Here is a 26,303-nt window from a genome sequence, read left to right as displayed (position 1 = left end):
GCCGGGGGTGACAATATTGAGCAAGCCGTGGATATTGGATTCGACCGTCTATGGAGGCGAGAATATGTACTTTTGTTGTATGTTGCGAGATTCTTGTACATGGACGATGTACCAATGCCAGATACTGTCGTGGACTTGGGGTGTGGTTGGCCACAACGCGATTGCCGTGATTGCAAAGCCGATTGGCTCAGCCGCAGCTAATCGTTAATGTTCAAACCGCAGTATTTTGTCCGCATTGCGATTGCGTTTTATAGCATTTTCTTGAAAAAGTAGGAACACCTCTGTCCCAAATCCCATATTCAAACCGCGGTTGGATAGAAGGTGTACAATTTAATTGTGGTATACGTGATTTCGAAAATATGTCATATGAAGTTTTTAATAAATGACTTCTGGATTTACACAAGGACATTATCCAAAATATCATCATTTTGCTAAAACTACTTCTGTCCATACCCTCTTTCACATATGATTATATGATCAAAATAACTGTATGATCACATGATGGTCACATTGGTTATAACGTTAAATTTATGGTGATTACACCAATCACTATAGTTACAGCTTACATTGAAATCATCAAAATTTTAACGTTGTAACCAATGTGATCATGTGACCGTACAGTTATTCTGGTCACATGGACATATCTGGAAGATGTTATATGCAGAAATACGTTTAGCAAAAATAAGGTATTTTGGATATTTTGTCTTTACAAAGTCCACATCTTTTAATTGCATATACTTCAATTATGTAGACTTTTAAGACAATCCTCTCACTATCGTAGATTACGTATAGATTGGTCACATTCTAAGAATTTACAAAAATGGGTCCATGCAACGAGAAGACTTTGATCATTCCTTAATTTTTAAAGGGTCAAGGACTCAGAAAAATAAAAAGTAAGAGAAATTGTATATTACTGCATTAACTTATAAAACATTTCTGAAAAAAAATATATGAATTTAAAATTTCTAAAAAACATGTAAAATCTTCTTAATTTCTATTCAAAACCTGAATTTTTAAACGATTCACAAAAATTGTTTTTAAAAATTGTTTAAAAATTTATGATTTAATTTTATTATTTGTAAAAAAATTAGGATTTAATATAGAAATTAGGAAAAATCTGTATATTTATTTTAAAAATTTTAAAATTTATAGATTTTTTTAGCTTTTTTTACGAATTGTTATATTATCATATGATCTTCTAAAAAAGTAATAAAAAAGATTATGTCATCTTCAACTTGGCTCTTCGGCCATTAGTATACCTAAAAAATCACGAATCGGATTTTCACGTAACATACCCTTTATTCGGCCTAGTGAGTATGCATGACATCACGTGTATGTCATGGATGATTAAAAAACTTATGATGTACTATAATAGCTTTACCACGATAATTATAGTTGGACAATGATTAAATTTCAATATATATATATATATAGTTTATAAAGGTTTGTACATATTATTAGATGTTGAATACTTCGGTTTAGTCTGGTTTACTTTCATTTATATAATTCGGTTTGTTGTTCAACAGAAGAGTACATAAACTATTTCTTTATAATCACGAGAATTGTGTATTTATTTGAGAATATTTTATTCAATTTTTATACAGTGAACTATTTTGAATCCAATTGGATAATATTTTTTTTCATGAAAAGCTATTTTTCAATTGTCATCATTATCATAGACCTTCACCAATCAATATATATATATATATATATATATATATATATATATATATTGGCATGAATTACAGCATATATTGTCAAATGATGTTGATGCATTAGCCAACAATTGCTTGACTAATAAAAAAAGAGACATTTAGAACATTTTTAAAAAAAGGGTTACAAATCATTCAATATAGTTTGGTTGTACCTAACGTTTGAAAGTTAAATATCTCAATATACATACATACAACCAAAACTCTTCTATGGTTGGTTGACCCTTTTCATGGGATCATTTCGGCCTTTTGAATTGGACTACTGCCAAGCCAGATTAAAGAAGTGAACACTTCCTGAATTATTTATAAATTTTAATTTTAAAATTTATTACTACAGGGAGAATATAACATTTACCAATAATCACGATAAACGGTCAAATAATATTTTCCTAATGCGATGCATATCATAACATTATTTGTATCCACCATCCTACCCACATCATATAGACCGTCAACTTTGGTCCGAAGTCCGGTCTAATCCACCCCGAAAAATAGCAGGTTTTGGGGCTAAAAATCTCTATCCGAAAATTTTCGGGTTTTCGAGTTGAGTTTATATTGGATTTCGTATTTGATTATTTAGACCCGATTAACACCCTATATGCCCAGATTCAAAGGAGCAACCAAAATAATATATCGACATTAAAACATACTTGATTATCCATAATTTTTATTTATTTATTTCTACAAAATAACAATTTCTGTTAATTAAGAGAGTCCAATCTAACCTTATACCAATAGGAGACCAGATCAAACCGCTATGATTTGTACTATACTGACGAAATCCTCTACACAATCCCACATGTAATTTTTCGTTTAGTGTAACACTGTGTGGTATACATTTAGAAAATAAACTCGAACGTGCAAAGATCTATTTCACTCATTTACATTTTTTTTTCATATTAATGCTCCAACATGTGACTTGTAGTTCTCTTTACACTTGGGATCTGTACATGTAATTCTTCGGAATTATGGTCATTTTGAATTTTATTAGTCATACAGCTAATTTTTTATTATTATTATTCATTTTGAATTTATTAGCATGATTTACGAGTTAAAGTTTGATTTATGAATTCAGAGAATTCCAATAAATATAAATAGAATAGTAGACCTATGGAATGATACTATATCGGTAAAACTTGATTGAGTTGTAACCCTTTGATCTAATAAATAATTAAATAGACGTCGATTACATGTAACCCAATCTGTTTGAATTACGAAGATACAAGTCAACGCTCACAAGCAATAATTTATCGACACGTGAGCTTAACGAGTCAAGCAAGACATCCTTATCTACTCGTCAAGTTGATCAGAGGAGGTCAAACCCCATGCAGGTCAAGGCGCTTCAAATAATTCACCAATTTTAAGATAGAATATGAACTTCTGAAATTTTGATATTAACTCATGTTTGCATTCCAAATTTTGAAAATTAATAATGACCCCATAATTAACTTCCAAATTATGGACAATTTCATGTTTTATATGAGAGTTAAAAAATCATTTTCCAAAATTTTGATTAAATTTGTGATATTATATCATTTTTTTCAAAAAAGTATTCGATATCGGTTCTTATAAAAATAAAAATAAATTACTGTTCCTATTGAAGATATTGTTTATTTGTAACGACTTTAAGTTATATTATGATTCATAATCATTTAGAGATATTGGATGATTATATATTGTCTATTTTATGGTAAAAAAACTAAAAAAAAATATCTAACTTAAAAAATAGTCATGCAAGAATGGGACAAACTAGACAATATTAGGTAGAATATTGGTAAAAGGTATATTTTTTATAAATATCACTATAATGGAGATCCAATGTTTTTTATATAACATATACAAATTTAAAGATTGACAATACTACTAAGGTTATCTTATTTCAATTAAAAACATTAAATCTCTTAATTAATTTTTACTTTATATCGGGTTTCTTTTCCACTTCTCATGTAATTTAATCAGTAATTATAAATAAAAAAATAGTTTTAAAAATTCTAATATATTAAAATAAATTGATAAAAAATCTAGATCTCACTAAATTTCATCAGTTTTTCGATATTTTTTAAAATAAAAATCTTCAATTTAAATCTCAATTATACAAATATATTTACCATTTAAAAATATAGAGTACCATTACGAATATAATATATTGCCGGTGTAAGTCTTTTAAGATAGAACGTAAGAATAGTTTATTTTATAAAAAATATATATTTATAGATTTTCTATAGGTTTAACCTAGAAACCACCATCAATAATATCTTTTGTTATTTTATATTTTACTTGTAACAAAATAGAAAACTATGATATCTATATAATGATTTATTCATATATTTTTCTTTATTTATACTTCTATGATAATTGATAATTGAAAACAATTATTCATATTAAACAGAAATTATATACTATATTGATTATGATATTAAACTACAATTATTTGTATTCTTTTCTAACACCATTATACCATCAAAACCTTTGAAAATTATCTATCTTATAAATAATTATAAATAATTATGTTAGTGTCTAAAAATATTCTAAAAAATTATAGTTCTATAAACATCATCTGAAAACGGATATGGTTAAAAATTCTCGGCACATTTAAAATATGTACAAAATATATGTAGACCCGTTATATAAGAAAGATTCTTTTTTGCAGTTAACACTTCAAAGCGTACCCCGTTCAAACCCTAATTGCGAAAAGAAAAACTGCTGCAATATAAGAAAAACAAAAAGAAATATCTTTAATTTTATGTGTAAAAAACGACGTTATACTTATTAAATATCTGATGGTTTTTGAAAAATAGAGTTAAGAAAGTAAAAAACGATTCATTTTTGTTTGTCTTTCTAAATTTCAAGCTTTGATTTTCTTTCGTAGATTTATAGATTCTTGATAGGTTTTATGAAAGTTTTTAAAATGTTATAAGATTTGTTTTGGGCAATTTGAGAAAGACAAAGTTTATTTGAATTTGTTTGTAGTTAATAAAAAGTATATCATTTATGCATCTGAAGAAATTTTATAAATTAGTTTTCTCTGAATATTTTTATTTCAAAAACTTATTGCATCAATATTATATTTTACGATTACTACATTTGATTATTTCAACAATTCGAAGAAGGTGATAAACAAAAGAAAAAGAGTTTTAGAATAATTTTTTGATGATTTTTGATTTACAAATCATTTTTATACATGCTATTATATACAAACTAATGAGTTAAGGAATTCGAAAATGTAACAAACTTTTTAAATGAAAAAGAAACCAGGAATTACAAAATAAACAACGACATAATGGATCTTGATTCAACCCATATATGTTAATAAAATCAACCAAATCGGAATCGAACTACTATTTTCTAATTCGTAATATTTTTATTGTTATTTTTGTAATTCATTCATAAAAAATATATTTTATGATATTTACATAATTATTTAATTCGTATACTTTCCTTTATTTACACATTTGGTATCTATAATAATTAACGCAATTACTCATATTAAGCAACAATTATATATTATATTGATTATGATATTAAACTACAAATAGCTATTTAGTATTATTTTCTAACACCATTATATCTTCAAAACCTTTGAAAATTATCTATCTTATAAATGATTATAACAATTATGTTAAAGTCTGAAAATATTCTAAAAAATTATGTTTCTATAAAGATCCACGTGATCTTTTTGGGTATAATATATCCAAATTTAGGCTAGAAGGAAAATAATGGGTCTGAATGTTCAAGTAATCAGATTATCCAGAGTTTAAAAATATTAAAGACTCCCAATCGATATTTTTTAATATATAAATTTTCTTACCTTTTTCTGCGGTAATTATGCGAATATGGTTAAGAATTTCTGGCACACTCAAAACACATAGAGAAAAAAAAAATGACAGTTCACTACGATCAGGAAATTCAATGATATTCTCTTGATAAAATATTACGAAAATAAACAGTTTCAGCACATGAATTGGCCCTATAAAATATTTATAATCTAACAAATAAAAGTTTTCCCAAATATTGATTAACAGAAAAACGGGGACAGCGTGAAAAAAAACCAAAACCCTAAAATCAGTAAAAAAACCATAGCTGTAAAAAAAAGGGTAAAAGAAGAAGAAAGACAACTGGAGGTGTGAATTGAAAAGTCAGAGAGAATATACCAAAGAGACGGAAGGAATATTTCAAAGAAGCAAAACAGCGTATAAATAGCCGCTCACGGCGCTTCGTCCAGAACCATTCTCTCTCTCATTTTCTCACACTAATTTTCCCGAGAAACAAACACTCCCTCTTTTCTCTCCGACAAGAAAAATCTTGGACAAGGAACAAGACAACGCTGTTTCTCGATCTCGTCTACGTGTAAGTCGACGTAATTAATGTACTGTTCGAATCATTTTGTGTTTTTTACAAACACCCCTCTCTCTCTCTCTCTCTCTCTCTCTCTCGGACAGAACACAACACTTAAGTCACAGAGACGAACAGAAACATATTTTCTCGGTCTTCTCTACACGTAAGTCAATTGATGTATATATATATATATATATTTTTTTTTTGTAAAAATGATGTATATATTTTCTTTATTCTAAATTATTTCGTGTTAATTTATGCATGGATTACCTGTTTATTTTGCCCCCGGTGATCGAATTATGATTCGTTCTTGCGCGAGGGATTGCTTAGGGAAAATAAAATAACGACGAATTTAAGCTTTTTTATACGTATGATGATATTTTTTTCTCAGCCAATTTTTTCCCTCTGCATCTGCAATCTTTGTTTTGCCTTTTAGCAATAGTTTATTTATTTATTGTATTATGCCATCATTTCGCATAATTCGTTTACGTTTAAAATTATTTAACCGATCTAGATTATTTTATCGAACTTCTATTTTTATTCTTTTACGTAAGAGTGTTTCTTGTGTTGGATCATTGTGAATTAGTTTCTCGTTATGATTTTTTTTCATCTGTTATTTGTTGTGGATCTAAAAAATAGAATTATCGGGACAAAAAACACATCAAATCTAGGAAAAGAATAACATAAGAGATAACAAAGAATTTTAAATTATACAAGCAAATCAGAATTTTAAAACTTTTATTGGCAACAAATCTCTCGATATCTTTATATACATTGTCTGTAAAATGGTTCGTTTTCCATAATCGCAAGTTTCCCCCCTTAATTGCATTCTCATGCAAACGTGAAAAGATGCGTTTAAAATTTTATAATACTTGTCGTATTAAATTTTATTAATCATTCCGCAAAGGTTTGCTATTTTAGTGATAGTAATTAGGCCAAACTTGATAGTCTTTTTATTCAAACATGACAGAAATTAACTTCCAGTTGTTTACTTATTTATGGAAATCGTGACACGGATAGCCAAACTTAGCTGGCCTCAAGCCTTTTCCTTAAACTCTTTTTTAACTGTATCATTATTAAATTATTCTAAAGCTTAATTATCATCACATACAATAATATATTATATAAAGAGTGATTAGAGATTTCGAAATTATTTATAAAAAAAAAAAATTTGGATTGCGTCTTCGTTGTCGGAATTTCCCGCCTAGACGACTTTTCTAGTGAGACTTTTCTAATATTTTAATCAATATGGAAATCGAATTTGTCGTTACATGTGTTTCGTCTTGCAATATTTTAATCAATTCGCCCTGTCTCCACAGTGTCTTCGTGGCTTTGTTTTCACACAAACAAGTCAACGTAAGTTAAATAAAATAAAATGTATAAGAAAGTAAATGAAAAGATATGTGCTTATATATATATATATATATGCATGCAATGCATGTATGAAAATGACCGGTTTGCTCTTTTCTTGCAATCTTTCTGGCACCCTTTAATGAAAATTTGAAGTTATTTTCATTTAGAAAAATCAAAACGTAAACTAGGAACCCTACTGGGCCCACCAGAGAGAGAGTTTTGATGTAAATTTATTGAATAATAGAAATATATAGAACTGTTGACTTCTACATCACGACCTTTAATTTGTCATTTCCCCATTGTATATATATTTAATTATTTTCTCGGTCATTTGAGATCCCGAATTGATGGGCCTCTTAAAATAATTTTATTTGCCTCATTTAAAAAAATCTCGTCCAATTAAATGCGTATACGTGTACGGCTACGTAGCTTTTTTTGTGATATTTTCCTCTATTACGCATTAAATGACACGTATATCTTGATAATAATTCCGTACGAACAATTACATAAAAAGTTGCATAAACTATTCTATTTTTTTGGCAATTTTTGTGAAATATAAATTGTAGGAAACTATTTTTTTTAAATTTTCTTTTATGTAAATACGTGTATGAATAATTACATAAAATTATCAGTTTGTTAAGTATTGTATGCATTTCGTTGCGTTTGCAGAGGAAAATAAGAAAAATCCATGGCGGGGGATCAACTGCAAGTGCTAAACGCACTTGATGTGGCCAAAACGCAGTGGTATCACTTCACAGCGATTATAATCGCGGGAATGGGATTCTTCACGGACGCTTACGATCTCTTCTGCATCTCCCTGGTGACTAAGCTCCTCGGCCGTATCTATTACCACGTCGACGGCGCCAAGAAGCCCGGAACGCTACCGCCCAACGTTTCGGCCGCCGTTAATGGCGTCGCGTTTTGCGGAACGCTAGCGGGTCAGCTCTTTTTCGGATGGCTCGGAGACAAACTGGGGAGGAAGAAAGTCTACGGAATGACACTGTTGCTTATGGTCATTTGTTCCATTGCCTCAGGTTTGTCGTTCGGACACGAGCCAAAGTCTGTAATGGCCACACTCTGTTTCTTCCGATTCTGGCTTGGTTTCGGCATCGGTGGCGATTACCCTTTGTCCGCTACGATCATGTCGGAATACGCAAACAAGAAAACTCGCGGTGCGTTTATCGCCGCCGTTTTCGCCATGCAGGGGTTCGGAATCATGGCCGGCGGCATTTTCGCGATCATAATCTCGGCTGCGTTTGAATCGCGGTTTCCGGCGCCTGCGTATGAAGTAAACGCGATCGCGTCCACGGTTCCTCAGGCGGACTACGTCTGGAGAATCATTGTGATGGTCGGAGCTTTACCGGCGGCCATGACGTATTACTGGAGAATGAAAATGCCGGAAACAGCACGATACACTGCCCTGGTCGCGAAAGACGCTAAGCAAGCAGCTTCGGACATGTCTAGGGTTCTGCAAGTGGAGATCGAAGCAGAACAGCAGAAGATCGAACAGATCTCTCAGGACAAGAACAATGCCTTTGCCTTGTTCTCCAAAGAATTCCTCCGCCGACATGGCCTTCACTTGCTCGGAACTACGACCACTTGGTTCTTGCTCGACATCGCCTTCTACAGCCAGAACTTGTTCCAGAAAGATATTTTCAGCGCGATCGGGTGGATTCCCCCGGCTCAGACGATGAACGCCATCCAAGAAGTGTTCAGAATCGCACGTGCTCAGACCCTAATCGCCTTGTGCAGTACCGTCCCCGGCTACTGGTTCACGGTCGGATTCATCGACATAATCGGAAGATTCGCGATTCAGTTGATGGGTTTCTTCTTCATGACCGTCTTCATGTTCGCCTTAGCCATACCTTACAACCACTGGACTCATAAAGATAACAGAATCGGATTCGTGATCATGTATTCTTTGACCTTCTTCTTCGCCAACTTCGGGCCGAATGCCACAACCTTTGTGGTTCCGGCGGAGATCTTTCCCGCAAGATTCCGATCGACCTGCCACGGAATCTCAGCTGCTTCGGGTAAATTAGGAGCCATTGTTGGAGCTTTCGGGTTCTTGTACTTAGCTCAGAATCCGGACAAGACCAAGACTGATGCTGGGTACCCTCCGGGCATTGGCGTGAGGAACTCTCTCATCGTGTTGGGTGTGGTTAATTTCCTCGGAATCCTTTTCACTTTCTTGGTCCCTGAATCCAAAGGCAAGTCTTTGGAGGAAATGTCGGGTGAAAACGAGGAATCCGACAACAATGGCGGCAACAGCAGGACGGTTCCTGCGGTATAGAGTTGTCTCACCGTTGATGCGACAATATCAAGGTGATAATGTTTACGTTTTTGTTATATTTACTCTCTCTCTCTCTCTCTCTCTCTCTCTCTCTCTCTCTAGTGAATCCTAATGTACTCATGTTTTCAACTTCATATCTTCAATCAAGTTCTTACTTCATTACATGCACAAATCCCACATGCATGTAACTACAAGAAGTGCATGACCAAGATATAGATATTCATAAAATTATCTAGTGTTATTATTGATTCATGAAAAAATAAATAAATAAATAAATTTATACCAGGTCAGACACCAAGATATCTTCTATGTTCTCGTTCATATTGAACATTATTTAACAATAATACATTACATTGACCGGTTTATCCTCGTTTGACTTATACATAAGTATTTATTCTTCAACAATCAATAGTAATAAATAAGTCAAAACAATCATCATATCACCAGCGTTATTACATTGATTCGTGAAAAATAATTATTTATACCATTCAGAAAATTATTGTGCAAAGAGAGAAAAAAAAAGGTATTGGTTGGTATATTCATTATATTATAAACTGCCATTGGCTCCCATGATGAATAACATGTCATTGTTTCAGTCTTTAATTATGTGTCAATCTCACGATCGGCATACAAATAACAACAACGCCTCATGATCAGCATATTATAAAAAAAAAAATTGTATCTGTGATATTTTATTTATATAAATTATCTCCAACCACAAAACAATATCATTAGGTTATTTAATTCCTTAGATAAATACTTATGTAAAACTTCTCACACTTAGTTATGATAAAACTTTTTTATGTAAATATAAGATTTTTAAATTACTATGTTTTTCTTTCGAGATTCGTTGATTCTAAAAATTGTATCAAAATATTTTTTATATTTATTTAAAAAAAAAAGAAATCGAATTTTCGAAAAGCTTTTCGGATGTATTTAGATTTTAGTAGGGGTGGACATGGGTGGGGTACCCGTTTTTTAGAAAACCCGATTTCGGGCTCATTATCACGTATTTTACGAAAAAATTATCTCATTCTTGGCTTCATGAGATCCGGATATCCCTAACCCGGGTTCAATGAGATTTTCAGTCTCGTACTCAGGGATACCGAATCTCATAAATAAATAATTCAAATATTCTATAATTTATAAAATTTAATAAAAATAACTTAAACAACATTCAAAACTCGATTTTATAAATTATAAATTCGATTTCATAAATTATAAAGATTGAGAATATAGAAAATAATTAAATAAAAAAAATATTTTAATAAATAATAAAATACTGTTATAAATATAAAGATATTTTTAATTTTTAATTAACATACCGGATATCCCGAGTACCCGTTATGAGTTAATCGAAACCCGAACCTGGATACGATGGTTAAAAACTCGGTCTCGTTAAATCCGGTCACATCATCGTTAATATCCGGATACTTGTTAAGCCGGGTATCCCAAACCGATTAAATGCCGACCCCTAGATTTTAGAACGAAGTTTCGGGGGCCGCTGTCGCGCAAAGTCATTTCCTTTAATTTTTTACACCTAAACCTAAAAACCAAACACCGGCTTGATGTTCGGAATTCGTACAGTGAATCGCACCTACAATCCAACCAATTAGGAGAGAAGATCCGTTTTCGATTCCAAACAATTAGAGAAATTCTAGAAATTCCAAAATCTCGGCACGATTCCTCTTCTTTGCCCGACCCAGAAGAAGAACATATGATTGGGTTGTAAATTTTGATGAACCCTAACCCTTTGAAGTTCCGGGTCGTTCGGTCGGAAGTTATAAGAATCTCATAACCTCAAGAATCAAAATTTCTCGGTTGGGTTGTGTCTGAAGTCTGGTATCTCGCTCATCTTTCATCTGGTACGTTGTTCGACGCCTTGGCCTCTCAAGTTTCAAATCTTGTCCGTCCAGACGTATTTCGTTTTAGATTAGGGCATGAGTCAAACTGATGACAGTATAATCTTAGCTTAGGAACGCGAATGGTGGGTTTTCAGAAGTTAGACGAAGCTGTGTGGTTCAAAGAGAGCACCTTTAGCGATTCCTTTAGAAGGGTTTGTTCTTGAGGATGCGAGAACATGTTTCGATGCAGAAATTGCCCTTGTTTCAGTCTTAAAGATCCAAAATTGTGCAGAAATGAATGATAGGCAAAGAATTACGTAGTCTTCTGTGTGAGTTATCGGAGCAAAGTGGTACATAGCATTGGAAGGAAGATATCTATTCTTCAAAAACATAGCTTGATTACAATTTTACAGGTCCAGACAGTGGGTTACATGACTATAGCTGGTTGGTTTAGGGATGCTTCCTCTAGTTTTTGAAAATTTGGATAACCGGAAACACATGCTATGGATTGATGTGGAGTCAATTTCTCGTTTTGGTAGTGATAAGGTTAAGGTTGGATGACTCGGATCATGGATTCCATTAGATAAAAAAGGGTCGAAAGTGGCATTTTTTCCTACTGAAATTGCTGGGTTTCTGTTTTCAATTTAACTGTACGAAGAGTTTCCCTTCTTACTGTGTTCGAGCCCCTCTCTTTTTGTGCTTAACCTTTTAGATATTTCACTCTTTTCATTTTGTAGGGGAAGTTGTAGGTTTTATGGTTATATACGGAGATCAATTTATTGCCTTTTTGCAAATGTTCATTCTGAAAATATCTTCCTTGTTTGGCAACGCAATAGTAAATGGGGGTTGAAGCTGTAAGGAAGTATTCAAAGTCTGGAAATATGGACAAACTTTCAACTCCCCCAGGTTTCGTGTCCCAAACATCCTTTGTGTTGAAGCAAATATCCCATGAAAGGGAAAGCTCAAGACCGGCCTCCGGGTTTGCTTTGGGACAAGTGGAAATTACTCTTTCCGATATGGCTGATGCAGAAAGTTTCAAGAGTTGCCTTTGGAACCGACCATGGATACTGCCTGAACAGACAAATCTCAGCTCAGAGGCATCGAAGTCGCTGAAACACGAGGTCATTCTGGAACTATTCATTGGGATCTCTTTTGGTGGAAGATAGCCACACTTGTCCTTCTGAAATTTACCTTTTGCAGTAACACTACACTTAATATTTACACATTGCTGAGACAAGGAGATCGTTCTGAAACAATTGGATCAGATGGCAGCCCTTTTAAGTTTAAAGATGAGATCTTTTTGGCGTGTTTATTCTTGTGATATTTGATTGTTAATGTTGGATGATGGGGGCATGAGGATTATATGTTGTCTCTTATGCTTTGTTTCCTTCAGTTATTTACAAAACCTTGGTGCAGATGCTGGGGAGACGGTTTCCCAAAGTAAAAAACAGGGAAGTTCTTGAGGAAGCTCCTGTGTTTCACCCGACTGAAGAGGTCAGCTCATACTTGCATCAATGTAATGAAAGATAACATACGCATAGTATTTAATTTGTTTCAGACCATCTTTTATAAACCATATGTACCGTAGCCTCTGACCAAAACCTAGAAAATCTCCAGGAATTCAGTGACACATTTGCATATATAGCAAGCCTGCGAGAGAGGGCCGAGCCCTGTGGAATCTGTTGTGTTGTTCCTCCTTCCTCATGGGAACCTCCATGTCATCTGGAGGGCAAGAAAATCTGGGAGCATTCGGTGTTTTCCACTCAAGTTCAACTCTTTGGTGGTGGTATTCAAACCGATAATCCAGAGGTGATGAAAGAGGCTAATTGGGATGATAAGAATGGTGATGTATCTAAGAAGGTCCAGTTTTGTAGAATTGACATTGGTCCGCAATATACTCTGGATAAGTTCAAGAACTTTGCCGATGCTTACAAGAAGCAACATTTTAGCATGAAGGATGGGGTTTCGGGTCTAAAGCCAGAAGAGCTGTCTGTGGCAGACATTGAACAGGAGTATACACAACTTGTTGAGAATTCAAATGTTGAACTCGGGGTATGTCAAAAATCAAATTTTTACTAATGGATCGTGTTAGTGTGCTTACTCTTTGAAGGATTTTTTAGGTGCTTTACGGCAGTGATCTAGACACCAGCGTGTTTGGCAGTGGATTTACCTCATCTGACGCATCTGAGTCTTGCAAATTTAGCAAATCGGGTTGGAATCTGAACAATACAGCTAAGCTTCCTGGCTCTCTTCTTTCCTTTGAAGACTGCGAGTCTGTTTCTGTCCCTCGCCTGTGTGTAGGAATGTGTTTTTCAACGCAGTTTTGGGTAAGTTTTATTGTTTAAAAACCAACCAAGAAATAAAAACAAAAGCCAAATTGTTCTTATCAGTACACATTTTGAAGTATTTTAAGTGCATAATCAACAAGATATTGTTACTGTAATGAATTCATTTGTTTTACACCTCTGTTTTTTTTTTCACGGGAAAAATATCGGTAAACAGAAAGTTGAGAAGGACTGCCTTTACTCGCTCTGCTATTTGCATTTGGGTGCTCCGAGAGTTTGGTATGCTGTTCCAGGACATTGCAGCTTTCTGTTCAAGACTACAAGAGAACGCTTCATCGCAGAATTCTCCGGAGAAGAATCCGAGATTCATCGTGAGACTGTAAGCACCATTATATATATAAATATAAGCATTAATGCAAGTTACTATTTTCACAGCAGCATAGAAAACGCATGCATGATTCACTTAGGATATTTTTATCTGCCATGAACAAGCTTATGCATAACTTGAAATATGAGGGATCCAATTCATTTGGCAGGTTATGACTATGTCTCCATATGCATTGAGCATGGAGGGTATACCCGTGACACGTTGTGTTCAGAGCTCCGGCCAGTTTGTGGTTATATTTCCGGGTTCCTATTATTTGAGCTTTGACACTGGTTTCAACTGTTTAGAGAAAGTAAATCTGGCCCCCCTTGATTGGCTGCCTCATGGGTATGCTGCTGTCTTGATAAATCAAGAAAAGTGGAAAAAGTCATTGATATCTTACGACAAGCTGCTACTAGCAGCTGCTAGGGCAGCCGTGAGATGTCAGTCCGAATCTTTGTTGTTCAGGAAAAACACATCAGACAGCAACATGAAATGGAAAGATGCTTGTGGAAGGGACGGAATATTGCATAGGATCCTGAAGGTATGTTTTGTTTCTTATTATGCTAATTCCTCGTCTTCTTTAAGTTATTCAACTTATCGGGCTAGTTTCCTTTTTCTTCAATTCAGGCACGAGTCAAGCAGGAAAAGGATCGGATGGAGTATCTCTGCAACCCGCTGAAATCACAAAAGATGGACAAAAACCACAACGATGAAGTGAGGAAGAGGGAATGCTGTGTATGTTTTTCAGATCTGTATCTCTCTGCAGTTCGATGCCCGTGTTCTGCAGAACGCTACTCGTGTTTGGTCCATGCGAAACAGCTTTGCCCATGTCCCAATAATGTCAAGATTTTCCTGTACCGATACACTATCGATGACCTGAACGTGCTTGTGGAGGCTTTGGAAGGTAAATACAGTGCAATGTACAGATGGGCAAGACAAGATCTCGACTTTATTCCATCTGTTGTGACCCACCTGGACAAGAAGAAGCCGGCCAGCACTAGGAAAAATGCTGCAGCAGCTAGCATTAAGGCACAGGTGAAGGCAAGAGTAAAGGCGAGGTTACTGGAGCGGGTAATGAAGGTGAACGAGGATAAGGATGTATCATCCGCCGCGGTATCGGGAGGAAAAACAAGCGAGAGAGAGAATACATCGAGATCCAATGATGATGGTCGAGGAGAAGATGGATCATCTCAGCTTGTTAAAGGGTGTTCATCAGGGAAGAAGAATGGAGAGGAGAGCTCGGGGAAGGCGTCTTTGAAGAAGCCGTCAACTGCGCCATCCGACTCTTCTGCCTCAAACAAGTCAAAGAAACAGAGACAGATGCGATGAAGAGAAATGTCTTTTAGTTCGTTATGTATTTATTTTTTTTGTCCACTTATTTCTTTGAGCAGAACAGAAAACAGCAGAATATCAAGCTGTTTTACAAAACGTAACTTTTAAATACTAAATAAATTAAGAGAAAATCTCAAAAATATTTGAATTTGCCGATTTTTACAAAATAAAATCTAAACTTTGTAGATGATAACGTATCAAATATAATGATTTGATATAAAGTGATGTCGTAAATTTTTTACAATATAGTTATGTTTTCGTCAAAACAAGACTAGTTCGCAAATAGTATTTAGGTTTAAAAAAGATTTATCCGTTTTAAATATTTAAGTTTTATTATTTTTTAACTTTTTTATTATATTTAATAATTTTTTTATTCTTTTTATTTGGTTCGCAAATAGTATCATGAGTTTAGACGATTTAGATTGAACAAGAGTTTTTTTATATCGTGAAAAAATGAACCCAACGAGTTAGATAAAAAAAACGAGTTAATTCGGATCGATATGTGTGGAGTTGGATTGAAATAGTTCGTTTTACATCACTTGAAAAATCAAGAAATTAAAAAATTTATGGATTTTTTTACAAAATAAAAAAAAATGTATATATTTATTTGTAAAAAAGTTTGAGATATTTTCTTTTTTGTCGGTAACTTTTTTCTCAAAATGATTGATTCTTTTATTATTTTTAGATTTTTACGATACTAAAATTTTTGGTTGATTCTCAGATAGTTAACCAAGGAACCAAATCAACGGTTCAGATGACTCCAATCATCATGTGGGACCCATCATCCGCAGGAAACAATGGATAATGACTTGCTTGTCCCGCTTCTCTTCTCTTCTCTTCTTCGTACACTGAAAGAAAAAATAAAAACAAAAACAAAAACCAGCGGAAGCGAAAACAACGATAGAAAACCACAAACAACAATTTTCAGATTCCTTCTTCCTCGCCTTCCTTCTTTCATCCCAACACTTTATTGTATTTTCCCAGGAAAATCTCTCTCTCTCTCCCCTGCTACGAATCAACAAAAACTTCAACGAGAGAGAGAGAAGATCAAGATCGAAGGGAGAAGAAAAGCAAAAGGAGGGTTTTTATGGCAAGAACCAACAACAACAAATACACCTCCATCAACTTCAACCACATCCTCCACAAAGACCACATCCCTTCCTCCTCCTCCTCCTCCTCCTCCGCCGCCTCCGCCGGTTCCTACTCCGCCGTCGCTCGCTCCCATGGCCGCATGCTCGTCCTCTCCCGACCTTCCCAGAAGCCACTGACAACGAAGCCCCTTATCTCTCCCACCTCCGCTGCCGGCACGGCCGCTACCACGCCGCCGATCTCGCCTATTCCGTCTCTCACCCCGAGAACTCTGGATCAAGCTCCCTCCGACCGGGATCCGGATCAGATCTCACTTCGTCCTCTCGGTCGCACAGGTTCTGGTCCTGCTTCTGTCCCGTCGATATCATCTCCGGTTTCAAATCCGGAGGTGGGTTCTCCGGTTAATCCGGTTGAATCGTCCAGACCGGACAGGTTCGTGCCGCCGCATCTCCGGCCGGGTTTCGTCGGGAGGGAGGCGACACCTGGACCCGACGCGTTCCGAATCAAGGATCCGGGTCGAAGATCGCCTCACCAGCAACATCATCATCATCAGCCGCAGCAGCAACAAAGACAAGGCTATTTCGGGTCGCCGGGTCGGTACGGGCAGAACGGGCGGCCGAAATCGGGTGGGTATGAGAGGATCCGCACGGATCCGGACAATTTGGGTCGACCCAGATCGAGCGGAAGCCGTCTCGGTTCGACATGATGGTATGCTCTTGTCCTCGATCTGGTTCTACTTGATGTCATTTGTACATTCTTCTGTAGTACTGGCCTGTGTATACTCGTTGAATTAGCGGAGTAAGAACAGTCACAGTGATCATATGATCTTGAGTGTATAATCTAAATCCGTCATCTGGTTCTTATTTAGATTGATTCTGGGGATGATGATGAATGTCTTTCATGAACATCTGATTGAGCAGTGAGATTCTTTTTCATTGGTCGAAAATGGTGGAATTCGGTATCCATACCGATTCATTCCTCGGCTGGTGCATAAGTAATGACGTTGTAGATGGTTAGAATACCATTTGCGGAAACACCTGGTTTTAACCATTTACTATTTGAGGAAGCCTGTTTGATACATTGATGCATCTGCTGTTTTGTAGTAATGAGAACCAATTGATGATCTTTGTTTGCAGATGAGTCTGATCCATCCGACGACGACGACGACGATCCCGGGGAACGAAAGATTAGACAGTGTTGTTCTTCGGTATATCGATGAAAGAGGGCTTTGATCAAGTTGGGTAGATTCTAAGTAGATGTATTTGATGGGATCAAATCAAACAGATGGATTACTTGTTACAGGGAAAGGCTTAGAAGCTGCTTCTTCTCTCTCTGCTTGTTGTTATGATAATAGTTCCTGACCCAATCTCACTTTGTATGAGTTCTTGTCATTGTTTACTTTTTCCAAAATTCTGTTTAGACATTGTGACAAGAGAGAATAAATATTTTGGCTTTGGTACTCAACATCTATACGATTTAAAAATGAATCTGAAACGAGTTTTTTATAATATAATATACATTTCTCTAATCAAGATCGAATGATCTTATCAAGTGTGCTATCAAATCTCTTAAACGTTATTATTCAAATGTTTTAGGAAGTGATTTGTAGCTTGTTCTTGTTTTCCCTTCAAATATGGTATATCATTGCATTCAAAACAAGGGTGAGACTCATTGTGAAAGAAGGAGCATCCAATCAAGAAGACGAGTAAAGGGGGTTTGTTTGCTTCAAACAAATATATAGGGCTATTATGTTAATTTTGCAAAGTTAAGGGTAAGAACTATCAAAAGGATTTTTAATCGGGTTCGCATAAGAAGGAAAAGAAAAAGTAGATAGGGGTTTCCTCGAGTTGATGAACTTGATCATAGTGGGACCTCAGTCAAACATATCAAGAAACACCATATCTCTTATTTTTCTCTATTGTTTCTGTGTTCGGTTTTGTTGCTGCAACTTAGAAGTTTTTTTTTATAATCAGCATGGTTCCTCGTACCTTCGTCCGACTACATCCACTCTAGATCCGGGATCAACCTTTGTATATGGACCATTTTGATCCAGAAATTACATCCCTCTCTACAAGTGGAATCGAACATATAACTTTGAAGATGACTTTGTCACCTCTCAACTATTGGGCTACAAATTGTTGAGTGCTGCAACTTGAAGTTGTAAATGTCTTGTTGAATATATATATATACAGACTGTATCAAACTTCAAACAGTTTTTTTTTCCCGATAACCCTTCTCTTATTTTTTTTTATATGTTTCGTTTTTTAAAGAAAAAATAGAGTTTTGTAAGACGAACAAAAGAAGGGTATGTTTAACATATTGCCGAAACTTTATCCCTTCCTTCTTTCCGTTGATACAAGTTTTATCTCTCTACTCCCTCGGAGGTTAAAATTCCTCTGCCAATATTTCATAATATTTATATATATTTTTTTTTCAAAATTTTATCGGTTCTAATTTATTATTTAACATAGAATTCTTTGAATATTTGAGAATATTGTCGATTTTTAATTGGTTCAAAGTTTAGAAGAAAAAGGAAAAAAAGTGAAACCGGTTGTGGTAGAAGTTGTCCAAAATGGGGAAGCTGAAGAATTTGTTTTAGAGAGAAGTTATGGTGCATTTTTGTGTCGGTTTTCAAGTGTATATATATATATATATATATATATATGATAGGAACTATGTTGTAGAAAAAAAATATCCTTTTATGTTTAAAGGAGAGAGACTCTAAGAAGAGATCTTTTTGAAAGGATTGAAGATGACCAATTGTGAGAGAAAAGTGCATCTAATTTATGTTTGTGTTGTATGTATTGTATTTGTGTTGTAATAAGAGAGTTTTTGTTTTAAAAATATTATCAAATATATATATATATATTTGACAATGCGGGTATCATACAGACTATGGATATAAATTTTCTAGAAATTTATATAATCATGTATTATAAATATTGGTTACGTCTTTTTCACTGCATGCAAGAATCGTGCTAGGCAACTAAGCGTACAATTATCTTGCCGTGATGGCGTGCGTATATACACGTCTTTTATTTATTTAGTTAGTTATTATTTTATCTATTTATTTATTTTCCTTCTGCATTCGAAAAAAAGAAGAAGAAGAAGAAGAAGAAGAAGCAGTAGAACTATATGCTTTCTGCCATTTATATATATCTGGCTATATATGGGTAGTTTAGACATCGATTTGGTATATAAATAGATATACGTATATGTATATGTACGTATATTCATATATATTATATATACAACATGCGTGCATGCAAGGCGTCATGGCAGTGCATACTGTTATGCCAACTTAAATGTAAATAATGGAAACCCCATGTGGACGCAGCTACAAGTTTGTGGCCTTATATGAGGCCGGTAGATTTTGGTTATTAGTTTTTTTTTTTTTATTCTTCTTTGGGATTCATGAGCACACATCTCAAGACTTGGAAATTGGATTCAAATACAGGTTACCATCTCGGTTCGGTTAAATAACAACGAGCTAATATCGTAAACAATATAAAATTATATCTACATCAAATTTGATCTAAAAGATTAAATGAATATAATTTTTTTTTTCAAAACGAAAAGAACCCAATAAATCAATTTTTCAGAAAATAAATATTTTTATATAAAAATAAAGATTCCAAAGAAAATAACCCGATGAATCATTTTTTTTAGAAAAATAAATACCAAATCCGTACACAAACGCAACTGATTGTAAAAAATAATTAAAAATAGGTATTCTTTTTTCCCTGTTTAGACATATTGACATAATCAACTGATTGTAAACATAAAAAGGGCAATTTATTTCTAGTCTTATTTTAAAATATATCAGAATGTTTAGAAAGACGGTTAAATAAATTTGAAAATTGTACATCGATTCAATCCATGAGGCGATATTCGATTTTTAGGTATTTATTCATCGATCCCGTTAGTATGCGTTTGGGACGATGATAATCCAATTTTGCTTTTTTTAGATTCGGATGTTTGTGTTCAAAAATCTATCCCGTTACAAGATTCATTAAACAGTAGATTTTGTGTTTGACCATCAAATATTATTGTAGTTTTAATGAAGTATAATTAAGAAATGTTGTGGAAATGATTACTTAGATTTGTTAGGGGACAAAGAAAATGAACCCATTTGATTAAATTACTTAATTAATTACAAAAAAAAAAAATTGAAACGTAACCATTTAATTAGCGTGCCAACGAAGAACGTTGACTTCTAACGAAATGGGACAAAACTTCCGTAATCTATGACCCTCCATGCATCATTGTAACACCTTTTAAATAAAAACAAACACACATAAATAGTGTATTTATATATATAAGTCTTGTTGGAGAATCTCATTTTTTTATTATTAATTACCGTGGTCTAGGAGCTTATTCAAAATTATAATGAATTCATGTATATCTATAAGCTTTTATTTAGTTAATCCATCGATAGTCCCGAATAAGCTAGTGGTTTGACTTATTGTTATTGATTTATCTATTTGAATATACAATAAAATTTGAAAGAGAATTATATAATTAAATATATTTGATCCAACTTGTTGATAATGAAAAAGAAAATGTTCTTCCACAAAGAATAGAGTTTAGAATATAATTTTATATATGTCGGTTCACATGTAAAATAAGCTTTTCTTTACATTGAATGGATCTATTTGATTATTCGATGAAGTGGATATTTTCACGTTATATTGACGAAATATCATTATTGCGTTAAGTGTAAATTACTAATTATACTCAAATACTTTGGTACGTGATGTTCAGATTTTATCATGGATAAAATTGTTTTGTAGATACAACAAAAAAATAAAAACAAAGAATTACGCTTTTCTGTTTAGTTTTCCGGTTACTATGTAGATTTTGGAAATATACAAAGAAAGATTAAAAAAAAATTAATGGTTGAAATTATTTAATGATGTATGATTGTATACATCATGGTGTTAATAATTCAAAATTTCACTGAACCGAATCTAACATTAATATATAGCTCTTACTAAATAGTTTTTAATTTTATAACGCTACAGAAAAAAAAATAGATTACCTTCTGTTAGAGATATGGCTATATTAACTCTTTTAAATTAAAATTTAGTAAAATAACACAAATTAATTACTAAAAATTTGTAAAGTAACTTTTTTATTTCAAAAATTATTTATACTCATCCTCTTGGAAATGAATTTAATTTTACGATTTTTTTCTAATTAAAAAATGTTAGTTCTCAAATATATATATATATATATATATATATTTTTCTAAATTTGATTGGGTTTTTTTTGTATAGAGGGCATATTGCCAAGTGAATACTTCACACCAAACACGATCTCAAGCATATTCCAATAATTTAATCATTTACACAAAATTAGGTTAGGAATTCCGTCATAGTTGATAGTTTTGTGAAACAATATAATCGTTCCACAAGTTACAATATTTAATTTTTTTAAAATTTTTTATTTCTCCGTTCATATGAAACTTGCTTTCATCACCTTCCTTATCCTTATTCACATGCATCCCTCTCTCTCTCTCTCTCTCTCTCTCTATCTCTCTCTCTCTCTCTACCATTGACTTTTTGATATGCCCAATACTTCAACTCTCACATTGTCTTATAATATCCATGAATAACTAACTCACCAATTTCTTCTTCTTCTTCTTCTTCTTCTTCTTCTTCCTCCACAAAATCTCCGGCCATGAGCTACGCCGCAGCGCCGCCACCTCCGCCGGACTACAACGGTATGCTCGAAATGGATGATATAGGCAGCTTTCGCTATGGTATCGGCGTCTCCATCGGCGTCCTCCTCCTCATCACCACCATAACCCTAGCCTCCTACTACTGCACACGTAGCCAGCTGTCACATCCGCAACCGTCACGGACCAATCACAACGTGACACATGTCGACGATGGCCTCGTCCACGTTATCCACATCCCGGGGCTCGACGAGGACACAATCCGGGGCTACCCGAAGATACTCTACTCGGAGGCGAAGGTCATGAAGAGAGGGAGCGATGACTCGACGACGTCGTGTTGCTCCATTTGCCTGGGGGATTACAAAACCAGCGATCTGCTGCGGCAGCTGCCAGACTGCAACCATATGTTCCACGTCAAGTGCGTTGACACGTGGCTCCGGCTGAATCCAACTTGCCCCGTCTGTCGGACTTCTCCTCTCCCGACACCTGTCGCCACGCCATTGGCTGAAGTCGTCCCGTTGGCCTCCGCCGCGGCCTCCGTGGGCTCAACAAGGATGTCCTGATGCCGGAACTTTTTATTTCTCATTCTTTTTGTCTTCTTTTTATTATTATTTTTTAATTTCGGCAGTTCTATATTATGATTGCCATCGACCCATGTACATTCTTTTACGCCGAAGAAAGATTAAAAGGAAAAAAACGTAAATTTGACATTTGGCAAGTCTAATTTTCAAAGATATGCGACGTTGTTGGAACGGATAATTTTCTGATTAAAAAAAATTAAAAAGCAAATATAAACTGAACTAAACTTGATTTAGATTTTGTTCAATTTGATTAGAATTTTATTAGTTACTGTTGATTTTTTTTTATATCATTATTTATTGCGATTGTTTTGAATGGTTCGAGTTTCATCAAATACTTGATTCGAATCCAAATAAAGTGCTGATTGATTATCACAAAAGAGATATGTAGGTCCGAATAATATTGACCTAAAAACTCGATGAGTTAACAAGTTGCATTTGTCATTTACGGATAGTTAAACCGGTGAAATAGGAGGTAAAATGTCTGTTCTCCGAATTCGAACCTCAAATTTGGAAAGATGGTGTGTATTTCAAATCATATGACTGATTTCTACCCACGAGATTAGTTTGGATCTTGCTTGATATTCAGTTATACAACAAAATATTCCTTTTGTCGTTTATCTTTGATGCTACTGTGTTAAAAACAACATGATGATTCGTGGCCTTGTATGAAATGAAAGATTTTGAAATTTCCCTCTCTCTTTTTTTGGAGAACTGCAGCATTATCATTGCCAGCGTTGATGATATCATCAACGTAGCGTATACGAGCAATGCAACAAATGACTCAACAGGTTTCCGCACAAGAATGGTGACGGTGAATAACCGGCATTGCATAAGTACTGAACCGCATCATCATCATTATTATGGATTGTTTATGTTCGAGGAGTTGACTTTGGTTGTATCTCAAGTTTATGTTTATCATGGCCCAGAGTTGCGTTGCGACAATATTTTAACTATTTAGCTTTTGTCTTTATTTATTTTATGATTAGCCAATTTGAGTTATGGCTTTTGCATCACCAAGTTTGTTTAACAAAATGGCTATAGTTTTTTTTATAAACTAGAAAAATATATTTTTAAAATAAAACAATTAAAACATAATTTAAATATGAAATATCTAGAAAGACCGGTGTCACATTTCGACATGGACCGGAGCCCGAATTTGCAACGATAATTCTGGGCCATTCATTGCATATAGGCCGAAGTCCCACTCTCCTAATTTTGAAGATTTAAAATAATTATGAAAAGTCCTCTCTGGTAAAATTTTATATCCAATTTACTTCTACACCAGTTTTAGTGAATATTTTGTAAACAATTGGGATAAAAAAGAAAAAGGGAATATGTAATTAATTCACATTTGGAATTTTCTAAATTTTAATCTTTGATTTTTTTTTTAAAAGAAAATGAGCTATAAAAATAGGATAGGAGCCTTCAATTTTTCGTGGGGAACAATCCAGGAAAAAGAACTCAGCGCCATGGGTTGGGTCTGGAGAGACGAATCATCCGCGACAGACGGCGACGATTTCATCGGTGGTTCGGCCGGGGACGGCCAATGCTCCACCTCCAAGGTGGTGAGGTCTCAATGCAAGACGGAGGAGGTCGAGCCTGGGAGATTCGTCAAGAAGTGCGAGAGAACGGAAGAGGTCCTCCGCCACTGTCTTGGGATGTGAGTATTCTGAGTCCTTCTCTCCTCTGTTGGGTTGCGTTCAGGAAAACGCGGTTAATGGGTTGCATATATGTAGGATTGGGGTTCCTAGGGTTTCAGGTTGACGGAAGAGATGAGCCCCGAGAACTTGGGTTCTTTTGACATAGTTTCATTGCTAGTCGATCATTTGTCGTTCTGGGTTGTGGTTCACATTGAATTCGGTAGGGTTTCAGGTTTATAGATGCTAACGGAATGTTAATCGTGTTCTGATGAAATAATCAATTGTTATTTCAGTTCTTGGTAGATTTTCTTTCTGAATTGCAGAATCTTTATGCTGTGAAAAAATTCAAGCGTAAGAGGGTGTGATATTTGAATACCAAATTTCAAGATTGGTCCTGTCTATACTGATATTTGCCAGTTGAATCTTCGTTAGAAACACAGAAACTTGAGAAACTGTTCTATGTCTGTCATTCTTGTGAGATCTATGCATATAATTCTTGGATGGATTTTGTTTGCATTCTGGATGACAAAGTGTATATTGCTCTCTATCTGCATCTCTTCAATGCTTTGTCACTAAACTGTTCTTCTCTATCCGATATAGGCCTCCTGAAGTTATTCACTCCAACAAAGAGTATACAGAAGAAGAAATCAGCAATCCCTCTCTCCCTAATCGGTTTGAGCAGGAAGACCCGTTAAAGTTCCCTGGACTGAGAAGTGACATAGATGCCATTGAACGCCATTTCTTCAGTGGTATGAAGAGCTTCTTCGATGCAGCTGAGGATATGGCAAACGATATGTTCGATGTATACAGAGATCTGTCCTCTCATCCTTCCACAAGCCGAGGGGCGCCCTTTGAAGACGGCCGTCAGAGAGACTCATACGAAAACGACGACGATAATGCCCCTACACGGCATGAGTCTGGGCACGTCGATCTCTCGAGCTTGACCAGGGAAGTTTGAGAACGGCTTCTTCTTTTTTGCATCATCTCTGTTCTTACATGTTTTTGTTGCCTGAGCCTTAGCAATAGCAGCCCATGCACGTCTTTGTGGCTTGATCGTCGAAAATCGAAACTGATTTTTTTCAGAGGTTTATGCACGTCGTTTGACAGTGATAATAAAAAAGGGAAAACATCTTCATAATCATATTGGTTCAATATATGATTCGTAATACTCATACAATGAGGAAGGAGATATCCATTCATTCACTTACTATATGATCAGATTCTAACACATGCGATGTAACATGTATGTTATGGTGGAGTTTGTCCCCCAGCGAGTATGTCACTCAAACATTCATTCCGTCTGGGGAGTACGATCGCAAGACCGAAACTCAAAGGAATTGATGGGGGCTTGCACATGGGGTTTAATTCGATACAACGCGCAAAACGTTACCAGAGGGTACTTGCATGGTAAGTTTTAAATTTATAACCCACCACCCAACGAATCAGAGGGTACTTGCGTGTAGGGCCCCGAGATCTGCCTTCCCAGGACCATCTGAGCCATACTGTCATGGGGTGAGATTTGGAAAGCTGCATGTGTTACCTGTCAAGATGTCCGGTGGGTGTTGTCGTCCGCGCGGTAAGGACCTCAGTGTGCTCTTCGTGGTTCGCTCGGCGTACGCTGGCTGGGACTCCATGATGTCTGTGTGATCCTCGAGCCCCGGATCCGTCGTTCAGAGACTATCGCGGCGGTTTGGGATCGACCTTTGTGAGTGTCCGAGAGTGTGGCATGGTTCCCTTCAGTGAATGTGTGTCTCAATCGTCTTTTTCTGGTTCTCGGGATGATGCGGAAGCG

General features: G+C 35.1%; 5 protein-coding genes across 7 annotated transcripts; all 5 read left to right on the top strand.

Moving 5' to 3' along the window:
- The first annotated feature begins 6,128 nt into the window (after positions 1-6,128).
- LOC104823516 (inorganic phosphate transporter 1-4) lies at positions 6,129-9,868 on the top strand. Its single transcript, XM_010555118.1, has 2 exons — positions 6,129-6,210; positions 8,070-9,868. The coding sequence occupies exon 2, from the start codon at positions 8,089-8,091 to the stop codon at positions 9,691-9,693; it is 1,605 nt and encodes a 534-aa protein (XP_010553420.1). The 5' UTR covers positions 6,129-6,210; positions 8,070-8,088; the 3' UTR covers positions 9,694-9,868.
- Positions 9,869-11,205: 1,337 nt separating this feature from the next.
- On the top strand, positions 11,206-15,669 carry LOC104823515 (probable inactive lysine-specific demethylase JMJ19). Of its 3 annotated transcripts, none has more exons than XM_010555116.1 (8): positions 11,206-11,558; positions 12,374-12,658; positions 12,954-13,031; positions 13,155-13,589; positions 13,658-13,864; positions 14,040-14,201; positions 14,359-14,730; positions 14,817-15,669. In XM_010555116.1, exons 2-8 carry the CDS (start codon positions 12,377-12,379, stop codon positions 15,516-15,518), a joined length of 2,238 nt encoding a protein of 745 aa, XP_010553418.1. In that variant the 5' UTR covers positions 11,206-11,558; positions 12,374-12,376; the 3' UTR covers positions 15,519-15,669. The 3 variants fall into 3 exon arrangements, with proteins under 3 accessions (XP_010553418.1, XP_010553417.1, XP_010553419.1); XM_010555115.1 differs by having other exon boundaries at positions 12,275-12,658; XM_010555117.2 differs by lacking the exon at positions 11,206-11,558 and having other exon boundaries at positions 12,587-12,658; positions 12,738-13,031.
- A 711-nt stretch (positions 15,670-16,380) lies between these two features.
- On the top strand, positions 16,381-18,074 carry LOC104823514 (translation initiation factor IF-2-like). The gene is made up of 2 exons (XM_010555114.1): positions 16,381-17,318; positions 17,747-18,074. The coding sequence occupies exon 1, from the start codon at positions 16,609-16,611 to the stop codon at positions 17,314-17,316; it is 708 nt and encodes a 235-aa protein (XP_010553416.1). The 5' UTR covers positions 16,381-16,608; the 3' UTR covers positions 17,317-17,318; positions 17,747-18,074.
- Positions 18,075-22,156: 4,082 nt separating this feature from the next.
- On the top strand, positions 22,157-23,002 carry LOC104823513 (RING-H2 finger protein ATL70). Its single transcript, XM_010555113.1, has one exon. It carries the CDS (start codon positions 22,293-22,295, stop codon positions 22,851-22,853), a length of 561 nt encoding a protein of 186 aa, XP_010553415.1. The 5' UTR covers positions 22,157-22,292; the 3' UTR covers positions 22,854-23,002.
- Positions 23,003-24,291: 1,289 nt separating this feature from the next.
- LOC104823512 lies at positions 24,292-25,652 on the top strand. Its single transcript, XM_010555112.1, has 2 exons — positions 24,292-24,531; positions 25,112-25,652. Exons 1-2 carry the CDS (start codon positions 24,341-24,343, stop codon positions 25,467-25,469), a joined length of 549 nt encoding a protein of 182 aa, XP_010553414.1. The 5' UTR covers positions 24,292-24,340; the 3' UTR covers positions 25,470-25,652.
- Positions 25,653-26,303: the final 651 nt, after the last annotated feature.

The sequence above is a fragment of the Tarenaya hassleriana genome, unplaced genomic scaffold (assembly GCF_000463585.1).
Source record: "Tarenaya hassleriana unplaced genomic scaffold, ASM46358v1 Cleome4, whole genome shotgun sequence".
Lineage (NCBI taxonomy): Eukaryota > Viridiplantae > Streptophyta > Magnoliopsida > Brassicales > Cleomaceae > Tarenaya > Tarenaya hassleriana.
Note: the sequence above shows the minus strand (reverse complement) of the source record. Positions and strands in the feature narration are given on the sequence as shown.